This window comes from Mytilus trossulus, chromosome 3 (genome assembly GCF_036588685.1).
Source record: "Mytilus trossulus isolate FHL-02 chromosome 3, PNRI_Mtr1.1.1.hap1, whole genome shotgun sequence".
In the NCBI taxonomy this organism is placed as follows: domain Eukaryota; kingdom Metazoa; phylum Mollusca; class Bivalvia; order Mytilida; family Mytilidae; genus Mytilus; species Mytilus trossulus.
In genome coordinates, this window is record NC_086375.1 from 73,413,541 (window position 1) to 73,432,726 (window position 19,186).

Sequence of the window (19,186 nt, forward strand, 5' to 3'; positions counted from 1 at the left end):
GGTCATAAACCTTGTGTCAAAATTTCATAGATTTCTATTAACTTAAACTAAAGTTATAGTGCGAAAACCAAGAAAATGCTTATTTGGGCTCTTTTTTGGCCCCTAATTCCTAAAATGTTGGGACCAAAACTCCCAAAATCAATACCAACCTTCCTTTTGTGGTCATAAACCTTGTGATAAAATTTTATAGATTTATATTCACTTTTACTAAAGTTAGAGTGCGAAAACCAAGAAAATGCTTATTTGGGCTCTTTTTTGGCCCCTAATTCCTAAAATGTTGGGACCAAAACTCCCAAAATCAATACCAACCTTCCTTTTGTGGTCATAAACCTTGTGATAAAATTTTATAGATTTATATTCACTTTTACTAAAGTTAGAGTGCGAAAACTAAAAGTATTCGGACGACGACGACAACGCAGACGACGACGCCAACATGATAGCAATATACGACGAAATTTTTTTCAAAATTTGCGGTCGTAAAAAAAGGTAAAGTGTCCTTTTAACACATTCTATGTTACCGTTTTTGAAGTTTAAAACTTGGCTTTGGTAATGGTTCTGGATAAAGAGAACGCCTTAAACTCTTCAGCTCATAAGCATGAGCAAAGCCATAAACAGCTGATTCTAATGTTGTCACATTACCTACTAAACCCTAAAATAAATAAGATTTTTTATGTCAAAAAATTAACCTATTGATTATTTTCAACGCATAGGCATAGCATGTCTCAGCCATAAGAAATCAGATGGGGATTTGATTTTCATGGCTGTACCTTTTATTTAACCTGTATTGTGGTTTTGGTAATGGTTCAGGGTACAGAGATTTTCTCAAACTCTTCAATTCATCAGCATGAGCAAATCCATAAACGGCTGATTCCAGTGTTGTTACATTAATAGCTATACCCTTGAAATAGAAATTCAATTGTTTTTTTTTATTAATAAAAGTACCTTTCAACAACAAAACACAGGTAAACTAATAATTAAAGCACAGTGATCTCAAAAAACATTCCTGATAATATATTGTTGACTGATATGAACATATTTTCAAAGCTGTTAACATTTTTTATACAAAATACTAATGCAGCTTTAAATGTGTTTAATTTATTTGCTATATCTTTGTCTCTTGTTAAACAACCTACCTGAATATGACTAATGTTTGTATAAAGTTGAAATTTTGAGTACTAACTTACTAAGGGAATATATCAATAAAATACAACTATGCTTAACAAAATGAAAAATCCAGATAAGAAACTGATTAATGAAAGTATATAGTTTTACCTCTTTTGCTTCAAAGTCCAGATAAGCTTCAATGGAATTGATTTCACCTGTAAATAAAAGAAAAGTTATTGATCAGATGAATACTGATGTGAGTACATTCTTTTATTGTTTAAGTTCTTGAATTTGAAAAAATAAAAAATAAAATTTTATTCATATCAAGTACACCAAAATATTTCAAATGTAAGTGGTTTTTAAAGACAGAATTGTATATAACTGTGTATAATCATTTTTCTGAAATATTGTATAAAATAAATTCTATGTTGATGGGTAGTCACAGGTTGCAAATAGACAACCAACGATAAAGCAATATATATAAGTTGAATGAGTGAAGACATTAAAAATGATAAGTTTAGGTGGATAACCTTGCATTAATGCAAACAACTAATCTAATCTAAGATTGTAATGAAAAATATAATATTGCAATGAAAACTGTTTTTCTTCAATGGAAGGTTTTGTCACCAGTTCTTATTTTCAAACAGATCAACATCAGATTTTCATAAAAAAAATATTTATCTAGAATTACCTTGAAACTTCTTTTGTGCAAATACAACTCCCATTTCTGCTGGTATGCTATCAAAGCCACATGTTCCTATTATATACACACCAGCTTCTTTAGCTTTATTATTATACATCAACTGCATTCTCTCAAGGTACTAAAATGTAAGTCAGAACAAGATGATGTGTCTGTAAGACAGAGATGTATATGTTCCGGACCATATGAGTATTTGGACCATACGTATATGGTCATATGCGTATACTCATATGGTCCGACCATATGAGTATAATACTCGTTTGGTTATTAACAGGCCGGACCATATGAGTATTTTGACCATATAGGTATTTTTTTTATTTAAAAAACAATGATGGTTACATGACATGTGCAGTATATTATTGTTATAATTCAAATACTACGTAAATATTAAACATTGATGCCATAGTTAGCTTTCATCTCTTATTACATTCTTGTATGTAGGCTTGGTGTGGCCATTCTGATATGTCTGTGGTGTTTTTAAAAAGCTAAGAATCTTAAATATCGTAACATGACTGCAATACACAAAATTCACAAAACTTTCCAGTGTCATCAAATCTTGTGTAACAGTTCAAGAATTTTTTTTTTTTTTTAAGTCACTCGATCCTAATAAAAAAAATTGGTAATGACCATCGGTATAAAATGTGTTTATCTTAGTTTTCGCATAGTATATAAAAATAAAATAAACTATGTGTAGCATTTAATTTTTATTTAGCTATTTTTTATCATTATATAATAATAAAATCATCTATATGATAGCGTCTTTTTAACGAACTGTAATACCGTATGAATAGTTTATAAGTTTAAAAAGTAAATTGTAATAGAGTGTTACAGAGTGTTAATTACCCCAACCATACGCGTATGGTCCGACCGTATGCATATGGTCCGACCGTACGCTTATGGTCCGACCGTATGCGTATGGTCGGACAATATGAGTATATACCCATATGGTCATGACCATACGTGTATGGTCCAAATACTCATATGGTCCGGAACATATACATAAGTCAGAAAAAGATGATGAGTCACTGCATTCTCTCAAGGTACTAAAATGTAAGTCAGAACAAGATGATGAGTCTGTAAGACACAGATATATACAAACCTGTGCTGATTATGTTGGTTACTTCAAAGGAAATGAAATGTTTTCTCTAAAATTTGGCTATCAGACATTTTTTTGTATGTGCATTCAATTATTTCCAAGGAAAGCTTAATATTTGAGATGCAACTGATATATTACAGTATATTTTAATATAGTTACAAGAATGTGCCCAATCCACACTATCATTTTTTATGTTCAGTGGACCGTTAAAATGGGTTAAAAACTCATTTGGCATTAAAATTAAAAAGATCATATCATAAAGAACATGTGTGCTAAGTTTCATGTTGATTGGACACCCAACTACATTAAAAACTACCAAGACCAAAAACTTTCACCTGAAGCAGGACAGACGAACGAACGAACAGACAAACAGACCAGAAAACATAATGCCCATAAATGGGGCATAAAAATATTCATTTTATTTTCTAGTTTTGATGATGACTGAAATGCTTCAATACTATGCAAAGAATAGCCATAGGGGGAAAGATTTTTTTATTCTAAGAAAAATATTCACGTGTCATTTTTATGCAAACAAAAATTACATTTTTTGTTTTAATATACAGTTGAATGTTTCCTAAATATCAGGACTGTGTTATGTTTTATTAGTCAACTATCAGTTTTTTACTATTGAGAATAGAAATAGGGAATGTGTCAAAGAGACATCAATTCTACCAAAAGACAGAAAACAGCTGAAGGCAACCAATAGGTCTTCAACACAATGAGAAAATCCTGCTCCCAGAGGTGGGCTTCAGCTAGCCCATTAACAAAAAGTGTACTCAGGTATGTCACACTAAACTCAAAAACATAAATGAACTAAAATTTTAAAAACATACATATTTAAACTAATTATGCATTACCACTATTCTCTTTGATGTTAACAAAATGATTTTCTTCAGCATTTTGCACATAGAATATCCTTATATGTAACTTATCAATTGTTAATGTTTACTATCTCCCATTATTTTAACCAAGCAGTAGTCAACACCTCTTAACAATGTACAATATCAATTACCTGTGGTTCACCACTTATATCTAAATGACTGGCTCCACCTTCAATACATGCTTTTACAACTCTCTCCCCATGGAAACGGTACTGAAAAGATAAACTCAATCATACAAAATATCACAGCTTACCGGTACCCATTTAAAAATATGCAATTATTTTTACTATCTAATTGATATTTAAGCATTGGCCCATTGGGTTATAATCTTTCAAGCAGATTGGACTCTAAAACTTTCATCAAATATTTCTGTAGTATAAATTCTGTTTTGAAAAAGAAGAATGTTATTAATCTAATCAAGAACCCATAAAGGGCATCATTTTACAACACAATATGAGTAAGTGCTAAGTTCCCTTATCTATTTCATCATAAATAAAAACATGTTGGTTTGTCTGTTAAAACAACGATCAATGAAGAGGAAGGTTCTGGGAAAATTGTGATCTAACAAAATATTTTAATTTTTGCTTCCTAGAACAGGTCTTTAAAGCTAAAATGGAAAGCAGTTTGAAATAAATGTTTTGACCTAGAAACTTAGTATCCATTATAACATCTGTTTGAGTTGTAGATAACTGATAAACATGTACATCTAACAACAAAAATGTATGTATTGTAGTGCTAAGCATATACACACTCATATTTCATAGTATCAGAAAAGGAAAAATCATTTGTCTCCCAGATCTAGCACATCACTAACAAAATGTGCTTATTAAGTATGAAGTTGTTCTTTTCATAAGTTTCAGAGAAAAGTGTTAGTGTGACGAAAATATTTTTGGGAAGAAACAACATAAAGATAGACAAGGGGTATGACATAATACATGTAACTGTTTATGAAAATATATTGTTCATATTTAGAAAACAATTTTAAAACAATACTTCAAGGTATCCACTTCAGGGACTCTATCGAAATGATTCACACAGGCATTGGTTCACCTCTTGGAGTTTAATTTTAAAACAGGTACATGTACAAATGTACATTTATACACATGTTACAATGTATATGATTTACAAATGTAAATGAAATAATTAAATTATTACATGCATAAATTTGAAATTCATGTTTTCTGCAAGTTACAATGTATAAATTTTGTCTCCACATACATGTACATGTACATTGTATGACTATTCAGTATTCATATAAAAAAATTATGATGACTTACTGGTCCAACACAGTTAAGCACAATTTTAGCTTGCTTTGTCATTTCTAAAATAGACTCATCACAGCCAGTATCTGCTACAATGATTGGAACACTTTCAAGATCTTTACCTAAATTGTATAAAGTTAATATATTGCTTAAAAAATATTAAATATATAAAATGAAAAGTTGAAGTTTCAGCAAATGCTTATTTCAATTAAGATTAAATAAACTATAATCCAGTTACAAGCTTATGTTAATTAAAAAAAAAAATCAGGGATGATTCCAGTTGTTTTCAAATGGGTCCCTTGACCATCAAAATTGGGAATTTCAAGGCTATTGGTACTTTACGGAACGGAACGGAACGGAACGGAACAGAATTTCATTTAAGGTATCCAAAGGGGGCATTTATCAAAATTTCGAAAAATCTTTAAAACAAAACAAACTTTAAAATTGCTGTGTTTTACGGTGTTCCATATACAAATAACACAAATGTATACTTAATCTCATCTTCACAGGTGAAATGTGCAATAATGTATAACATCGGGAACTATTCTGTAGATGAATATGTCGGATTGTCCTGATAAATTATCATGAAATTAACGCATTTGCAAGTCTTGCATTATGATATCTAGACTGACCTCACGTCGTCCTTTCCGATGATGATTAGAAACATTGGTTCTGATTTTAACTTTTTAAATTTATTATTCCGTTCCGTTCCGTTCCGCAAAGTACCAATTGCTCTGAGGAATTGGTATTTAACGGAATCGAACGGAAACAGACATCTTTAATGTAATTAAAGCAGTATGATAAAAAAAATTGTCTGACACCTCTTTTTGCATGAGTGGAATGTGTTTTAGATAGCATTTCGACTTGATCAATAATAAAAAATTTAACACAAAGGCAGGTTACACAAAAAGTCTTTCTCCTTCCATCGGTAATTATATTTTAAAAAAGAGGCATACAACAGACCGTTCCGACGATGATTAGAGACAGTGATCAAGTTGCATCTGATTTAAACTTTTTAATTTATTATTCTGTTCCGTTCCGTTCCGCAAAGTACCAATTGCTCTGAGGAATTGGTATTTAACGGAATCGAACGGAACCAGACATTTATAATGTAATAAAAGCAGTATGATAAAAAAAAATGTGTGTGACACCCCTTTTTGCACGAGAAATAAGTGTTTTAGATAGCATTCCCGACCTGATAAATAATTAAGAATTTAAAACAAAGGCAGCTTAGACAAAAAGTCTTACTCCTTCCATTGGTAATTATATTTTTTAAAAGAGGCCTTCCACCTCTCGTGCCGACGAGGATTAGAAACAGTAATCAAGTTGAATCTGATTTAAACTTTTTAATTTATTATTCCGTTCCGTTCCGTCCCGCAAAGTACCAATTGCTCTGAGGAATTGGTATTTAACGGAATCGAACGGAACCAGACATTTATAATGTAATAAAAGCAGTATGATAAAAAAAAAATGTGTCTGACACCCCTTTTTGCACGAGAAATAAGTGTTTTAGATAGCATTCCCGACCTGATAAATAATTAAGAATTTAAAACAAAGGCAGCTTAGACAAAAAGTCTTACTCCTTCCATTGGTAATTATATTTTTTAAAAGAGGCCTTCCACCTCTCGTGCCGACGAGGATTAGAAACAGTCATCAAGTTGAATCTGATTTAAACTTTTTAATTTATTATTCCGTTCCGTTCCGTTCCGCAAAGTACCAATTGCTCTGAGGAATTGGTATTTAACGGAATCGAGCGGAACCAGACATTTATAATGTATTAAAAGCAGTATGATAAAAAAAATGTGTCTGACACCCCTTTTTGCAGAAGAAATAAGTGTTTTAGATAGCATTCCCGACCTGATAAATAATTAAGAATTTAACACAAAGGCCGGATAGACAAAAAGTCTTACTCCTTCCATTGGTAATTATATTTTTTAAAAGAGGCCTTCCACCTCTCGTGCCGACGAGGATTAGAAACAGTAATCAAGTTGAATCTGATTTAAACTTTTTAATTTATTATTCCGTTCCGTTCCGTTCCGCAAAGTACCAATTGCTGTGAGGAATTGGTATTTAACGGAATCGAACGGAACCAGACATTTATAATGTAATAAAAGCAGTATGATAAAAAAAAATGTGTCTGACACCTCTTTTTGCATGAGTGGTATGTGTTTTAGATAGCATTTTCGACTTGATCAATAATAAAAAATTTAACACAAAGGCAGGTTACACAAAAAGTCTTTCTCCTTCCATCGGTAATTATATTTCAAAAAAGAGGCCTTCAACAGCCCGTTCCGACGATGATTAGAGACAGTGATCAAGTTGAATCTGATTTAAACTTTTTAATTTATTATTCCGTTCCGTTCCGTTCCGCAAAGTACCAATTGCTCTGAGGAATTGGTATTTAACGGAATCGAGCGGAACCAGACATTTATAATGTATTAAAAGCAGTATGATAAAAAAAATGTGTCTGACACCCCTTTTTGCAGAAGAAATAAGTGTTTTAGATAGCATTCCCGACCAGATAAATAATTAAGAATTTAACACAAAGGCCGGATAGACAAAAAGTCTTACTCCTTCCATTGGTAATTATATTTTTTAAAAGAGGCCTTCCACTCTCGTGCCGAAGAGGATTAGAAACAGTAATCAAGTTGAATCTGATTTAAACTTTTTAATTTATTATTCCGTTCCGTTCCGTTCCGCAAAGTACCAATTGCTGTGAGGAATTGGTATTTAACGGAATCGAACGGAACCAGACATTTATAATGTAATAAAAGCAGTATGATAAAAAAAAATGTGTCTGACACCTCTTTTTGCATGAGTGGTATGTGTTTTAGATAGCATTTTCGACTTGATCAATAATAAAAAATTTAACACAAAGGCAGGTTACACAAAAAGTCTTTCTCCTTCCATCGGTAATTATATTTCAAAAAAGAGGCCTTCAACAGCCCGTTCCGACGATGATTAGAGACAGTGATCAAGTTGAATCTGATTTAAACTTTTTAATTTATTATTCCGTTCCGTTCCGTTCCGCAAAGTACCAATTGCTCTGAGGAATTGGTATTTAATGGAATCGAGCGGAACCAGACATTTATAATGTATTAAAAGCAGTATGATAAAAAAAATGTGTCTGACACCCCTTTTTGCAGAAGAAATAAGTGTTTTAGATAGCATTCCCGACCAGATAAATAATTAAGAATTTAACACAAAGGCCGGATAGACAAAAAGTCTTACTCCTTCCATTGGTAATTATATTTTTTAAAAGAGGCCTTCCACCTCTCGTGCCGAAGAGGATTAGAAACAGTAATCAAGTTGAATCTGATTTAAACTTTTTAATTTATTATTCCGTTCCGTTCCGTTCCGCAAAGTACCAATTGCTGTGAGGAATTGGTATTTAACGGAATCGAACGGAACCAGACATTTATAATGTAATAAAAGCAGTATGATAAAAAAAAATGTGTCTGACACCTCTTTTTGCATGAGTGGTATGTGTTTTAGATAGCATTTTCGACTTGATCAATAATAAAAAATTTAACACAAAGGCAGGTTACACAAAAAGTCTTTCTCCTTCCATCGGTAATTATATTTCAAAAAAGAGGCCTTCAACAGCCCGTTCCGACGATGATTAGAGACAGTGATCAAGTTGAATCTGATTTAAACTTTTTAATTTATTATTCCGTTCCGTTCCGTTCCGCAAAGTACCAATTGCTCTGAGGAATTGGTATTTAACGGAATCGAGCGGAACCAGACATTTATAATGTATTAAAAGCAGTATGATAAAAAAAATGTGTCTGACACCCCTTTTTGCAGAAGAAATAAGTGTTTTAGATAGCATTCCCGACCAGATAAATAATTAAGAATTTAACACAAAGGCCGGATAGACAAAAAGTCTTACTCCTTCCATTGGTAATTATATTTTTTAAAAGAGGCCTTCCACTCTCGTGCCGAAGAGGATTAGAAACAGTAATCAAGTTGAATCTGATTTAAACTTTTTAATTTATTATTCCGTTCCGTTCCGTTCCGCAAAGTACCAATTGCTGTGAGGAATTGGTATTTAACGGAATCGAACGGAACCAGACATTTATAATGTAATAAAAGCAGTATGATAAAAAAAAATGTGTCTGACACCTCTTTTTGCATGAGTGGTATGTGTTTTAGATAGCATTTTCGACTTGATCAATAATAAAAAATTTAACACAAAGGCAGGTTACACAAAAAGTCTTTCTCCTTCCATCGGTAATTATATTTCAAAAAAGAGGCCTTCAACAGCCCGTTCCGACGATGATTAGAGACAGTGATCAAGTTGAATCTGATTTAAACTTTTTAATTTATTATTCCGTTCCGTTCCGTTCCGCAAAGTACCAATTGCTCTGAGGAATTGGTATTTAATGGAATCGAGCGGAACCAGACATTTATAATGTATTAAAAGCAGTATGATAAAAAAAATGTGTCTGACACCCCTTTTTGCAGAAGAAATAAGTGTTTTAGATAGCATTCCCGACCAGATAAATAATTAAGAATTTAACACAAAGGCCGGATAGACAAAAAGTCTTACTCCTTCCATTGGTAATTATATTTTTTAAAAGAGGCCTTCCACCTCTCGTGCCGAAGAGGATTAGAAACAGTAATCAAGTTGAATCTGATTTAAACTTTTTAATTTATTATTCCGTTCCGTTCCGTTCCGCAAAGTACCAATTGCTGTGAGGAATTGGTATTTAACGGAATCGAACGGAACCAGACATTTATAATGTAATAAAAGCAGTATGATAAAAAAAAATGTGTCTGACACCTCTTTTTGCATGAGTGGTATGTGTTTTAGATAGCATTTTCGACTTGATCAATAATAAAAAATTTAACACAAAGGCAGGTTACACAAAAAGTCTTTCTCCTTCCATCGGTAATTATATTTCAAAAAAGAGGCCTTCAACAGCCCGTTCCGACGATGATTAGAGACAGTGATCAAGTTGAATCTGATTTAAACTTTTTAATTTATTATTCCGTTCCGTTCCGTTCCGCAAAGTACCAATTGCTCTGAGGAATTGGTATTTAACGGAATCGAACGGAAACAGACATTAATAATGTAATAAAAGCAGTATGATAAAAAAAAAATGTGTCTGACACCCCTTTTTGCACGAGAAATAAGTGTTTTAGATAGCATTCCCGACCTGATAAATAATTAAGAATTTAAAACAAAGGCAGCTTAGACAAAAATTCTTACTCCTTCCATTGGTAATTATATTTTTTAAAAGAGGCCTTCCACCTCTCGTGCCGACGAGGATTAGAAACAGTAATCAAGTTGAATCTGATTTAAACTTTTTAATTTATTATTCCGTTCCGTTCCGTTCCGCAAAGTACCAATTGCTCTGAGGAATTGGTATTTAACGGAATCGAACGGAACCAGACATTTATAATGTAATAAAAGCAGTATGATAAAAAAAAATGTGTCTGACACCTCTTTTTGCATGAGTGGTATGTGTTTTAGATAGCATTTTCGACTTGATCAATAATAAAAAATTTAACACAAAGGCAGGTTACACAAAAAGTCTTTCTCCTTCCATCGGTAATTATATTTCAAAAAAGAGGCCTTCAACAGCCCGTTCCGACGATGATTAGAGACAGTGATCAAGTTGAATCTGATTTAAACTTTTTAATTTATTATTCCGTTCCGTTCCGCAAAGTACCAATTGCTCTGAGGAATTGGTATTTAACGGAATCGAACGGAAACAGACATTAATAATGTAATAAAAGCAGTATGATAAAAAAAAAATGTGTCTGACACCCCTTTTTGCACGAGAAATAAGTGTTTTAGATAGCATTCCCGACCTGATAAATAATTAAGAATTTAAAACAAAGGCAGCTTAGACAAAAATTCTTACTCCTTCCATTGGTAATTATATTTTTTAAAAGAGGCCTTCCACCTCTCGTGCCGACGAGGATTAGAAACAGTAATCAAGTTGAATCTGATTTAAACTTTTTAATTTATTATTCCGTTCCGTTCCGTTCCGCAAAGTACCAATTGCTCTGAGGAATTGGTATTTAACGGAATCGAACGGAACCAGACATTTATAATGTAATAAAAGCAGTATGATAAAAAAAAATGTGTCTGACACCCCTTTTTGCACGAGAAATAAGTGTTTTAGATAGCATTCCCGACCTGATAAATAATTAAGAATTTAAAACAAATCAGCTTAGACAAAAAGTCTTACTCCTTCCATTGGTAATTATATTTTTTAAAAGAGGCCTTCCACCTCTCGTGCCGACGAGGATTAGAAACAGTAATCAAGTTGAATCTGATTTAAACTTTTTAATTTATTATTCCGTTCCGTTCCGTTCCGCAAAGTACCAATTGCTGTGAGGAATTGGTATTTAACGGAATCGAACGGAACCAGACATTTATAATGTAATAAAAGCAGTATGATAAAAAAAAATGTGTCTGACACCTCTTTTTGCATGAGTGGTATGTGTTTTAGATAGCATTTTCGACTTGATCAATAATAAAAAATTTAACACAAAGGCAGGTTACACAAAAAGTCTTTCTCCTTCCATCGGTAATTATATTTCAAAAAAGAGGCCTTCAACAGCCCGTTCCGACGATGATTAGAGACAGTGATCAAGTTGAATCTGATTTAAACTTTTTAATTTATTATTCCGTTCCGTTCCGTTCCGCAAAGTACCAATTGCTCTGAGGAATTGGTATTTAATGGAATCGAGCGGAACCAGACATTTATAATGTATTAAAAGCAGTATGATAAAAAAAATGTGTCTGACACCCCTTTTTGCAGAAGAAATAAGTGTTTTAGATAGCATTCCCGACCAGATAAATAATTAAGAATTTAACACAAAGGCCGGATAGACAAAAAGTCTTACTCCTTCCATTGGTAATTATATTTTTTAAAAGAGGCCTTCCACCTCTCGTGCCGAAGAGGATTAGAAACAGTAATCAAGTTGAATCTGATTTAAACTTTTTAATTTATTATTCCGTTCCGTTCCGTTCCGCAAAGTACCAATTGCTGTGAGGAATTGGTATTTAACGGAATCGAACGGAACCAGACATTTATAATGTAATAAAAGCAGTATGATAAAAAAAAATGTGTCTGACACCTCTTTTTGCATGAGTGGTATGTGTTTTAGATAGCATTTTCGACTTGATCAATAATAAAAAATTTAACACAAAGGCAGGTTACACAAAAAGTCTTTCTCCTTCCATCGGTAATTATATTTCAAAAAAGAGGCCTTCAACAGCCCGTTCCGACGATGATTAGAGACAGTGATCAAGTTGAATCTGATTTAAACTTTTTAATTTATTATTCCGTTCCGTTCCGTTCCGTTCCGCAAAGTACCAATTGCTCTGAGGAATTGGTATTTAACGGAATCGAACAGAAACAGACATTAATAATGTAATAAAAGCAGTATGATAAAAAAAAATGTGTCTGACACCCCTTTTTGCACGAGAAATAAGTGTTTTAGATAGCATTCCCGACCTGATAAATAATTAAGAATTTAAAACAAAGGCAGCTTAGACAAAAATTCTTACTCCTTCCATTGGTAATTATATTTTTTAAAAGAGGCCTTCCACCTCTCGTGCCGACGAGGATTAGAAACAGTAATCAAGTTGAATCTGATTTAAACTTTTTAATTTATTATTCCGTTCCGTTCCGTTCCGCAAAGTACCAATTGCTCTGAGGAATTGGTATTTAACGGAATCGAACGGAACCAGACATTTATAATGTAATAAAAGCAGAATGATAAAAAAAATGTGTCTGACACCCCTTTTTGCAGAAGAAATAAGTGTTTTAGATAGCATTCCCGACCAGATAAATAATTAAGAATTTAAAACAAAGGCAGCTTAGACAAAAAGTCTTACTCCTTCCATTGGTAATTATATTTTTTAAAAGAGGCCTTCCACCTCTCGTGCCGACGAGGATTAGAAACAGTAATCAAGTTGAATCTGATTTAAACTTTTTAATTTATTATTCTGTTCCGTTCCGTTCCGCAAAGTACCAATTGCTCTGAGGAATTGGTATTTAACGGAATCGAACGGAACCAGACATTTATAATGTAATAAAAGCAGTATGATAAAAAAAAATGTGTCTGACACCCCTTTTTGCAGAAGAAATAAGTGTTTTAGATAGCATTCCCGACCAGATAAATAATTAAGAATTTAACACAAAGGCCGGATAGACAAAAAGTCTTACTCCTTCCATTGGTAATTATATTTTTTAAAAGAGGCCTTCCACCTCTCGTGCCGACGAGGATTAGAAACAGTAATCAAGTTGAATCTGATTTAAACTTTTTAATTTATTATTCCGTTCCGTTCCGCAAAGTACCAATTGCTTTGAGGAATTGGTATTTAACGGAATCGAACGGAACCAGACATTTATAATGTAATAAAAGCAGTATGATAAAAAAAAATGTGTCTGACACCTCTTTTTGCATGAGTGGTATGTGTTTTAGATAGCATTTTCGACTTGATCAATAATAAAAAATTTAACACAAAGGCAGGTTAAACAAAAAGTCTTTCTCCTTCCATCGGTAATTATATTTCAAAAAAGAGGCCTTCAACAGCCCGTTCCGACGATGATTAGAGACAGTGATCAAGTTGAATCTGATTTAAACTTTTTAATTTATTATTCTGTTCCGTTCCACAAAGTACCAATTGCTCTGAGGAATTGGTATTTAACGGAATCGAACGGAAACAGACATTAATAATGTAATAAAAGCAGTATGATAAAAAAAAAATGTGTCTGACACCCCTTTTTGCACGAGAAATAAGTGTTTTAGATAGCATTCCCGACCTGATAAATAATTAAGAATTTAAAACAAAGGCAGCTTAGACAAAAATTCTTACTCCTTCCATTGGTAATTATATTTTTTAAAAGAGGCCTTCCACCTCTCATGCCGACGAGGATTAGAAACAGTAATCAAGTTGAATCTGATTTAAACTTTTTAATTTATTATTCCGTTCCGCAAAGTACCAATTGCTCTGAGGAATTGGTATTTAACGGAATCGAACGGAACCAGACATTTATAATGTAATAAAAGTAGTATGATAAAAAAAAATGTGTCTGACACCCCTTTTTGCAGAAGAAATAAGTGTTTTAGATAGCATTCCCGACCAGATAAATAATTAAGAATTTAAAACAAAGGCAGCTTAGACATAAGTCTTACTCCTTCCATTGGTAATTATATTTTTTAAAAGAGGCCTTCCACCTCTCGTGCCGACGAGGATTAGAAACAGTAATCAAGTTGAATCTGATTTAAACTTTTTAATTTATTATTCCGTTCCGTTCCGTTCCACAAAGACCCAATTGCTCTGAGGAATTGGTATTTAACGGAATCAAACGGAACCAGACATTTATAATGTAATAAAAGCAGTATGATAAAAAAAAAAAATGTGTCTGTCACCCCTTTTTGCAGAAGAAATAAGTGTTTTAGATAGCATTCCTGACCAGATAAATAATTAAGAATTTAACACAAAGGCCGGATAGACAAAAAGTCTTACTCCTTCTATTGGTAATTATATTTTTTAAAAGAGGCCTTCCACCTCTCGTGCCGACGAGGATTAGAAACAGTAATCAAGTTGAATCTGATTTAAACTTTTTAATTTATTATTCCGTTCCGTTCCGTTCCGCAAAGTACCAATTGCTCTGAGGAATTGGTATTTAACGGAATTGAACGGAACCAGACATTTATAATGTAATAAAAGCAGTATGATAAAAAAAAATGTGTCTGACACCCCTTTTTGCAGAAGAAATAAGTGTTTTAGATAGCATTCCCGACCAGATAAATAATTAAGAATTTAAAACAAAGGCAGCTTAGACAAAAAGTCTTACTCCTTCCATTGGTAATTATATTTTTTAAAAGAGGCCTTCCACCTCTCGTGCCGACGAGGATTAGAAACAGTAATCAAGTTGAATCTGATTTAAACTTTTTAATTTATTATTCCGTTCCGTTCCGTTCCGCAAAGTACCAATTGCCCTGAGGAATTGGTATTTAACGGAATCGAACGGAACCAGACATTTATAATGTAATAAAAGCAGTATGATAAAAAAATGTGTCTGACACCCCTTTTTGCAGAATAAATAAGTGTTTTAGATAGCATTCCCGACCAGATAAATAATTAAGAATTTAACACAAAGGCCGGATAGACAAAAAGTCTTACTTCTTCCATTGGTAATTATATTTTTTAAAAGAGGCCTTTCACCTCTCGTTCCGACGAGGATAGAAAACAGTGATCAAGTTGAATCTGATTTAAACTTTTTTATTTATTATTCCGTTCCGTTCCATTCCGCAAAGTACCAATTGCTCTGAGGAATTGGTATTTAACGGAATTGAACGGAAACAGACATCTATAATGTAATAAAAGCAGTATGATAAAAAAATTGTCTGACACCTCTTTTTGCATGAGTGGTATGTGTTTTAGATAGCATTTTCGACTTGATCAATAATAAAAAATTTAACACAAAGGCAGGTTACACAAAAAGTCTTTCTCCTTCCATCGGTAATTATATTTTTTAAAAGAGGCCTTCCACCTCTCGTTCCGACGATGATTAGAAACAGTAATCAAGTTGAATCTGATTTAAACTTTTGAATTTATTATTCCGTTCCGTTCCGTTCCGCAAAGTACCAATTGCTCTGAGGAATTGGTATTTAACGGAATTGAACGGAAACAGACATCTATAATGTAATAAAAGCAGTATGATAAAAAAATTGTCTGACACCTCTTTTTGCATGAGTGGTATGTGTTTTAGATAGCATTTTCGACTTGATCAATAATAAAAAATTTAACACAAAGGCAGGTTACACAAAAAGTCTTTCTCCTTCCATCGGTAATTATATTTTTTAAAAGAGGCCTTCCACCTCTCGTTCCGACGATGATTAGAGACAGTAATCAAGTTGAATCTGATTTAAACTTTTGAATTTATTATTCCGTTCCGTTCCGTTCCGCAAAGTACCAATTGCTCTGAGGAATTGGTATTTAACGGAATCGAACGGAAACAGACATCTATAATGTAATAAAAGCAGTATGATAAAAACAAGTCAGACCCTTCTTTTTTGAATAAGTGGTAAGTGTTTTAGATAGCATTTCGACTTGATCAATATTTAAATAAACAGCTGCGCCATGAGCGCATGATACGCCCGTCGTCTTGTGAAAAAACATAAATCTTTTTTGAATAACACAGGGTTGTACAGGATGTCATGCTTAGTATATCCTGACTCCTTCCTTATTCCCGCTCAATAGGAAGATTGTACAAGATGTATTTGGAAACCCGACGCAACATTAGCCTGTTAAGTTTTAAGCAATAGAGATACAGCGCAACATGTGAAAAAAAACCTCTTTTTTTACAAAAAACTCAATAACTCGAAAATATAAAAATAAATCATCACTAAAAAGTATACAGATCTTTAGATTAATATAACAAAGAAGTGTGTAAAGTTTTAAGCAATAATCATAAATCGTTTTTGAGATATGGTGCGACATATAAACCCCCCCCTTTTTTTTTTACAAAATACTCAATAACTCAAAAATGAAATTTTGAATCATCACCAAAACGTATACAGATCTTAAGATTAATATAACAAAGACATGTGTAAAGTTTTAAGCAATAATCATAAATCGTTTTTGAGATATGGTGCGACATGTAAACACCCCCTTTTTTTTTTACAAAATACTCAATAAATCAAAAATGAAATTTTGAATCATCACCAAAACGTATACAGATCTTAAGATTAATATAATAAAGACATGTGTAAAGTTTTAAGTAATAATCATAAATCGTTTTTGAGATATGGTGCGACATGTAAAAAAACCCTCCCCCTTTTTTACAAATTACTCAATAACTCAAAAATTAAATTTTGAATCATCACCAAAAAGTATACAGATATTAAGATTAATATAACTAAGAAGTATTTAAAGTTTTAAGCCATAATCAAGAATTGTTTTAGAGATACGGTGCGACATGTGAAAAAAACACACCCCTGTTTTAGTTACAAAGTGCCGTAACTCAAAAAGTTGTAATCTTATTTTCACAAAAAAGTATAAAGATCATTTGACCATCATAAGAAACAACTATGTTAAGTTTCATGAAATTTGGATAAGTCGTTCTCAAGTTACGGTGCGACATGTTTACACCGGACAGACGGACGGACGGACGGACGGACACTGGACATTTGTATACCATTATACGTCCCGTCAAAATTGACGGACGTATAAAAAATAACACAAAGACAGGTTAGACAAAAGGTCTTTCTACTTCCATTGGTAATTATAAATTAAAAAAGGGGCCTTCCGAAGATGATTAGAAACAGTGATCAAAACTTGACAGACAAAAGATTGACGTGCGAAATTAACACAATGTAATGTGATGCCTGAAACACTTCTCAAGCAACGTGGGTCCTATTTGGCACCACAAATAGCAGAGATCTACAAAAAGCTTGGCTGTGACAAAGAGACGTCTGCAGTACTCAAACTTTATTTATAGAACGAACAACATAAAAACAAGTACACAATCCCGAACCTAATAACCGTTACACTATCCCCCCTTTTCTTTATAAACAGACAGTTCATATCCATATCGACTGATTTTAGGTGGGTGCTTTTCTTTTGTCATCTGATGATTCCCAGGTAAGTCTGGAGCCTGTGTCCTCGACTCACTGGAATCTGAACTGTCATCCATCTTGGGTGAAATCTTTGGATTTAAGGCATCATTGAGAGACCCTATCTTCTTGGTTACGTTTGCATGGGTCTTACTACCACTTGAGACTGGACTCGGTGTCCCCGAATCACGTGATATAATCTCCTTCTGTTCTGATTCATCATCTTGTTTGGTTGAATTTTTGCCCGAATCTAAACTTTGTATCGTCTGTTCTAATGAACATATGATATAGTCTTCAAATAGTGAATTCTCTATCTTTGAACTATCAGATTTATCGTCGTTAGCCGCATCATAAGCATCTGAAATTTCGACAACAAATTCTTGCGATAGCTTAATATTCTTGTTCTCAAACCCACCTGAGTCTGGAGTCTGTGTCCTCGGCTCATGTGGCACATTTGAACCAATCGCACTTATTGATTTGATGAGACTGTTATTAAAGTGAGAGGGTTAGCGCTATAGAACCAGGTTTAATCCACCATTTTCTACATTTGAAAATGCCTGTACCAAGTCAGGAATATGACAGTTCTTGTCCATTCGTTTTTGATGCGTTTTGTTTTTTGATTTTGCCATGTGATTATGGACTTTCCAAATTGATTTTCCTCTGAGTTCAGTATTTTTGTGATTTTACTTTTTACCTCGTCCATGTCTGAAACATTATCTTTTTCAAGATTATCCTGTAGGCGAGTTTCCACTAAAACCGACCCAGTGTTGTTATTGTCTTGTAAGGAAGCTGGGTCTAAAACATCAACAATACTTTCTTTTAGACTTTCAACTCCTCCATATACATCTGTCTCGTCCATGGGCTTTAAAGTATCTAAAGTGGGTTCCATTTCAGCCGTCACTCTTGATATTTGGCAATCATTTTCTTTTCGATACCGTCCTGGTATCAGCTCATTATTTATCAGCAGATCACCTTGTTTGGCCATTATGATACCATCTACTTCTTTCAGTAAGTCTATTCCAATCAAAATATCATCTCTTATGGGGGCAATACATGCTTTCCAAATTATCTCCTTTTTACCCAGTTGAAGCTTTGCAACAATATTCATGTCAGCCTCCATTTCTTTCCCATTTTCTGCATTCAATAAGCAAGCTTTTATACCGGTAGTACCGCTCAAACCAATACAATTTGCAAAGGATCTTGAAAGTACCGTTACATCTGCTCCTGTATCAACAATAGCATCGACCTTATTGCCATTGACTTGAATTGGAATGAGTAAATCTTGTCCTCTGCCAATTTGATAATATATCTCCTTTCACAATCAGCACCAGTATCTTGTCTTCTCATAGGGCTGGGGGATCGTGATCTTTTTGGACAATCACGTTTGAAATGGCTTTTATCGCCACAAAAATAACATCCCGTTGACTGTGCTGTCAAGGTAGCTGGTTTTGAATCATGCAGCATGGCCCTTTCTAAAAGATCTCTTAGTGCTTTGATTTCATTCTGTAATGTTTGATTATCTGGTTTCCGAAATGAATTTACCAACTGC

The 19,186-nt window shown here is 33.3% G+C and overlaps 1 protein-coding gene across 2 annotated transcripts in view; it reads right to left on the reverse strand.

Moving 5' to 3' along the window:
* Positions 1-19,186, reverse strand: part of LOC134712364 (saccharopine dehydrogenase-like oxidoreductase) — a 38,371-nt gene that overhangs the window by 11,262 nt on the left and 7,923 nt on the right. Inside the window, exons 2-6 of one of the 2 annotated variants that reach the window (XM_063573840.1) lie at positions 5,059-5,165; positions 3,913-3,993; positions 1,796-1,925; positions 1,273-1,319; positions 519-649 (exon numbers count right to left, since the gene is read on the reverse strand). In XM_063573840.1, the coding sequence (XP_063429910.1) occupies positions 519-649; positions 1,273-1,319; positions 1,796-1,925; positions 3,913-3,993; positions 5,059-5,165 (496 nt within the window). Of the gene's footprint in view, positions 1-518; positions 650-767; positions 899-1,272; positions 1,320-1,795; positions 1,926-3,912; positions 3,994-5,058; positions 5,166-19,186 lie in introns of both variants that reach the window. The other variant, XM_063573839.1, reaches the window with a different exon arrangement.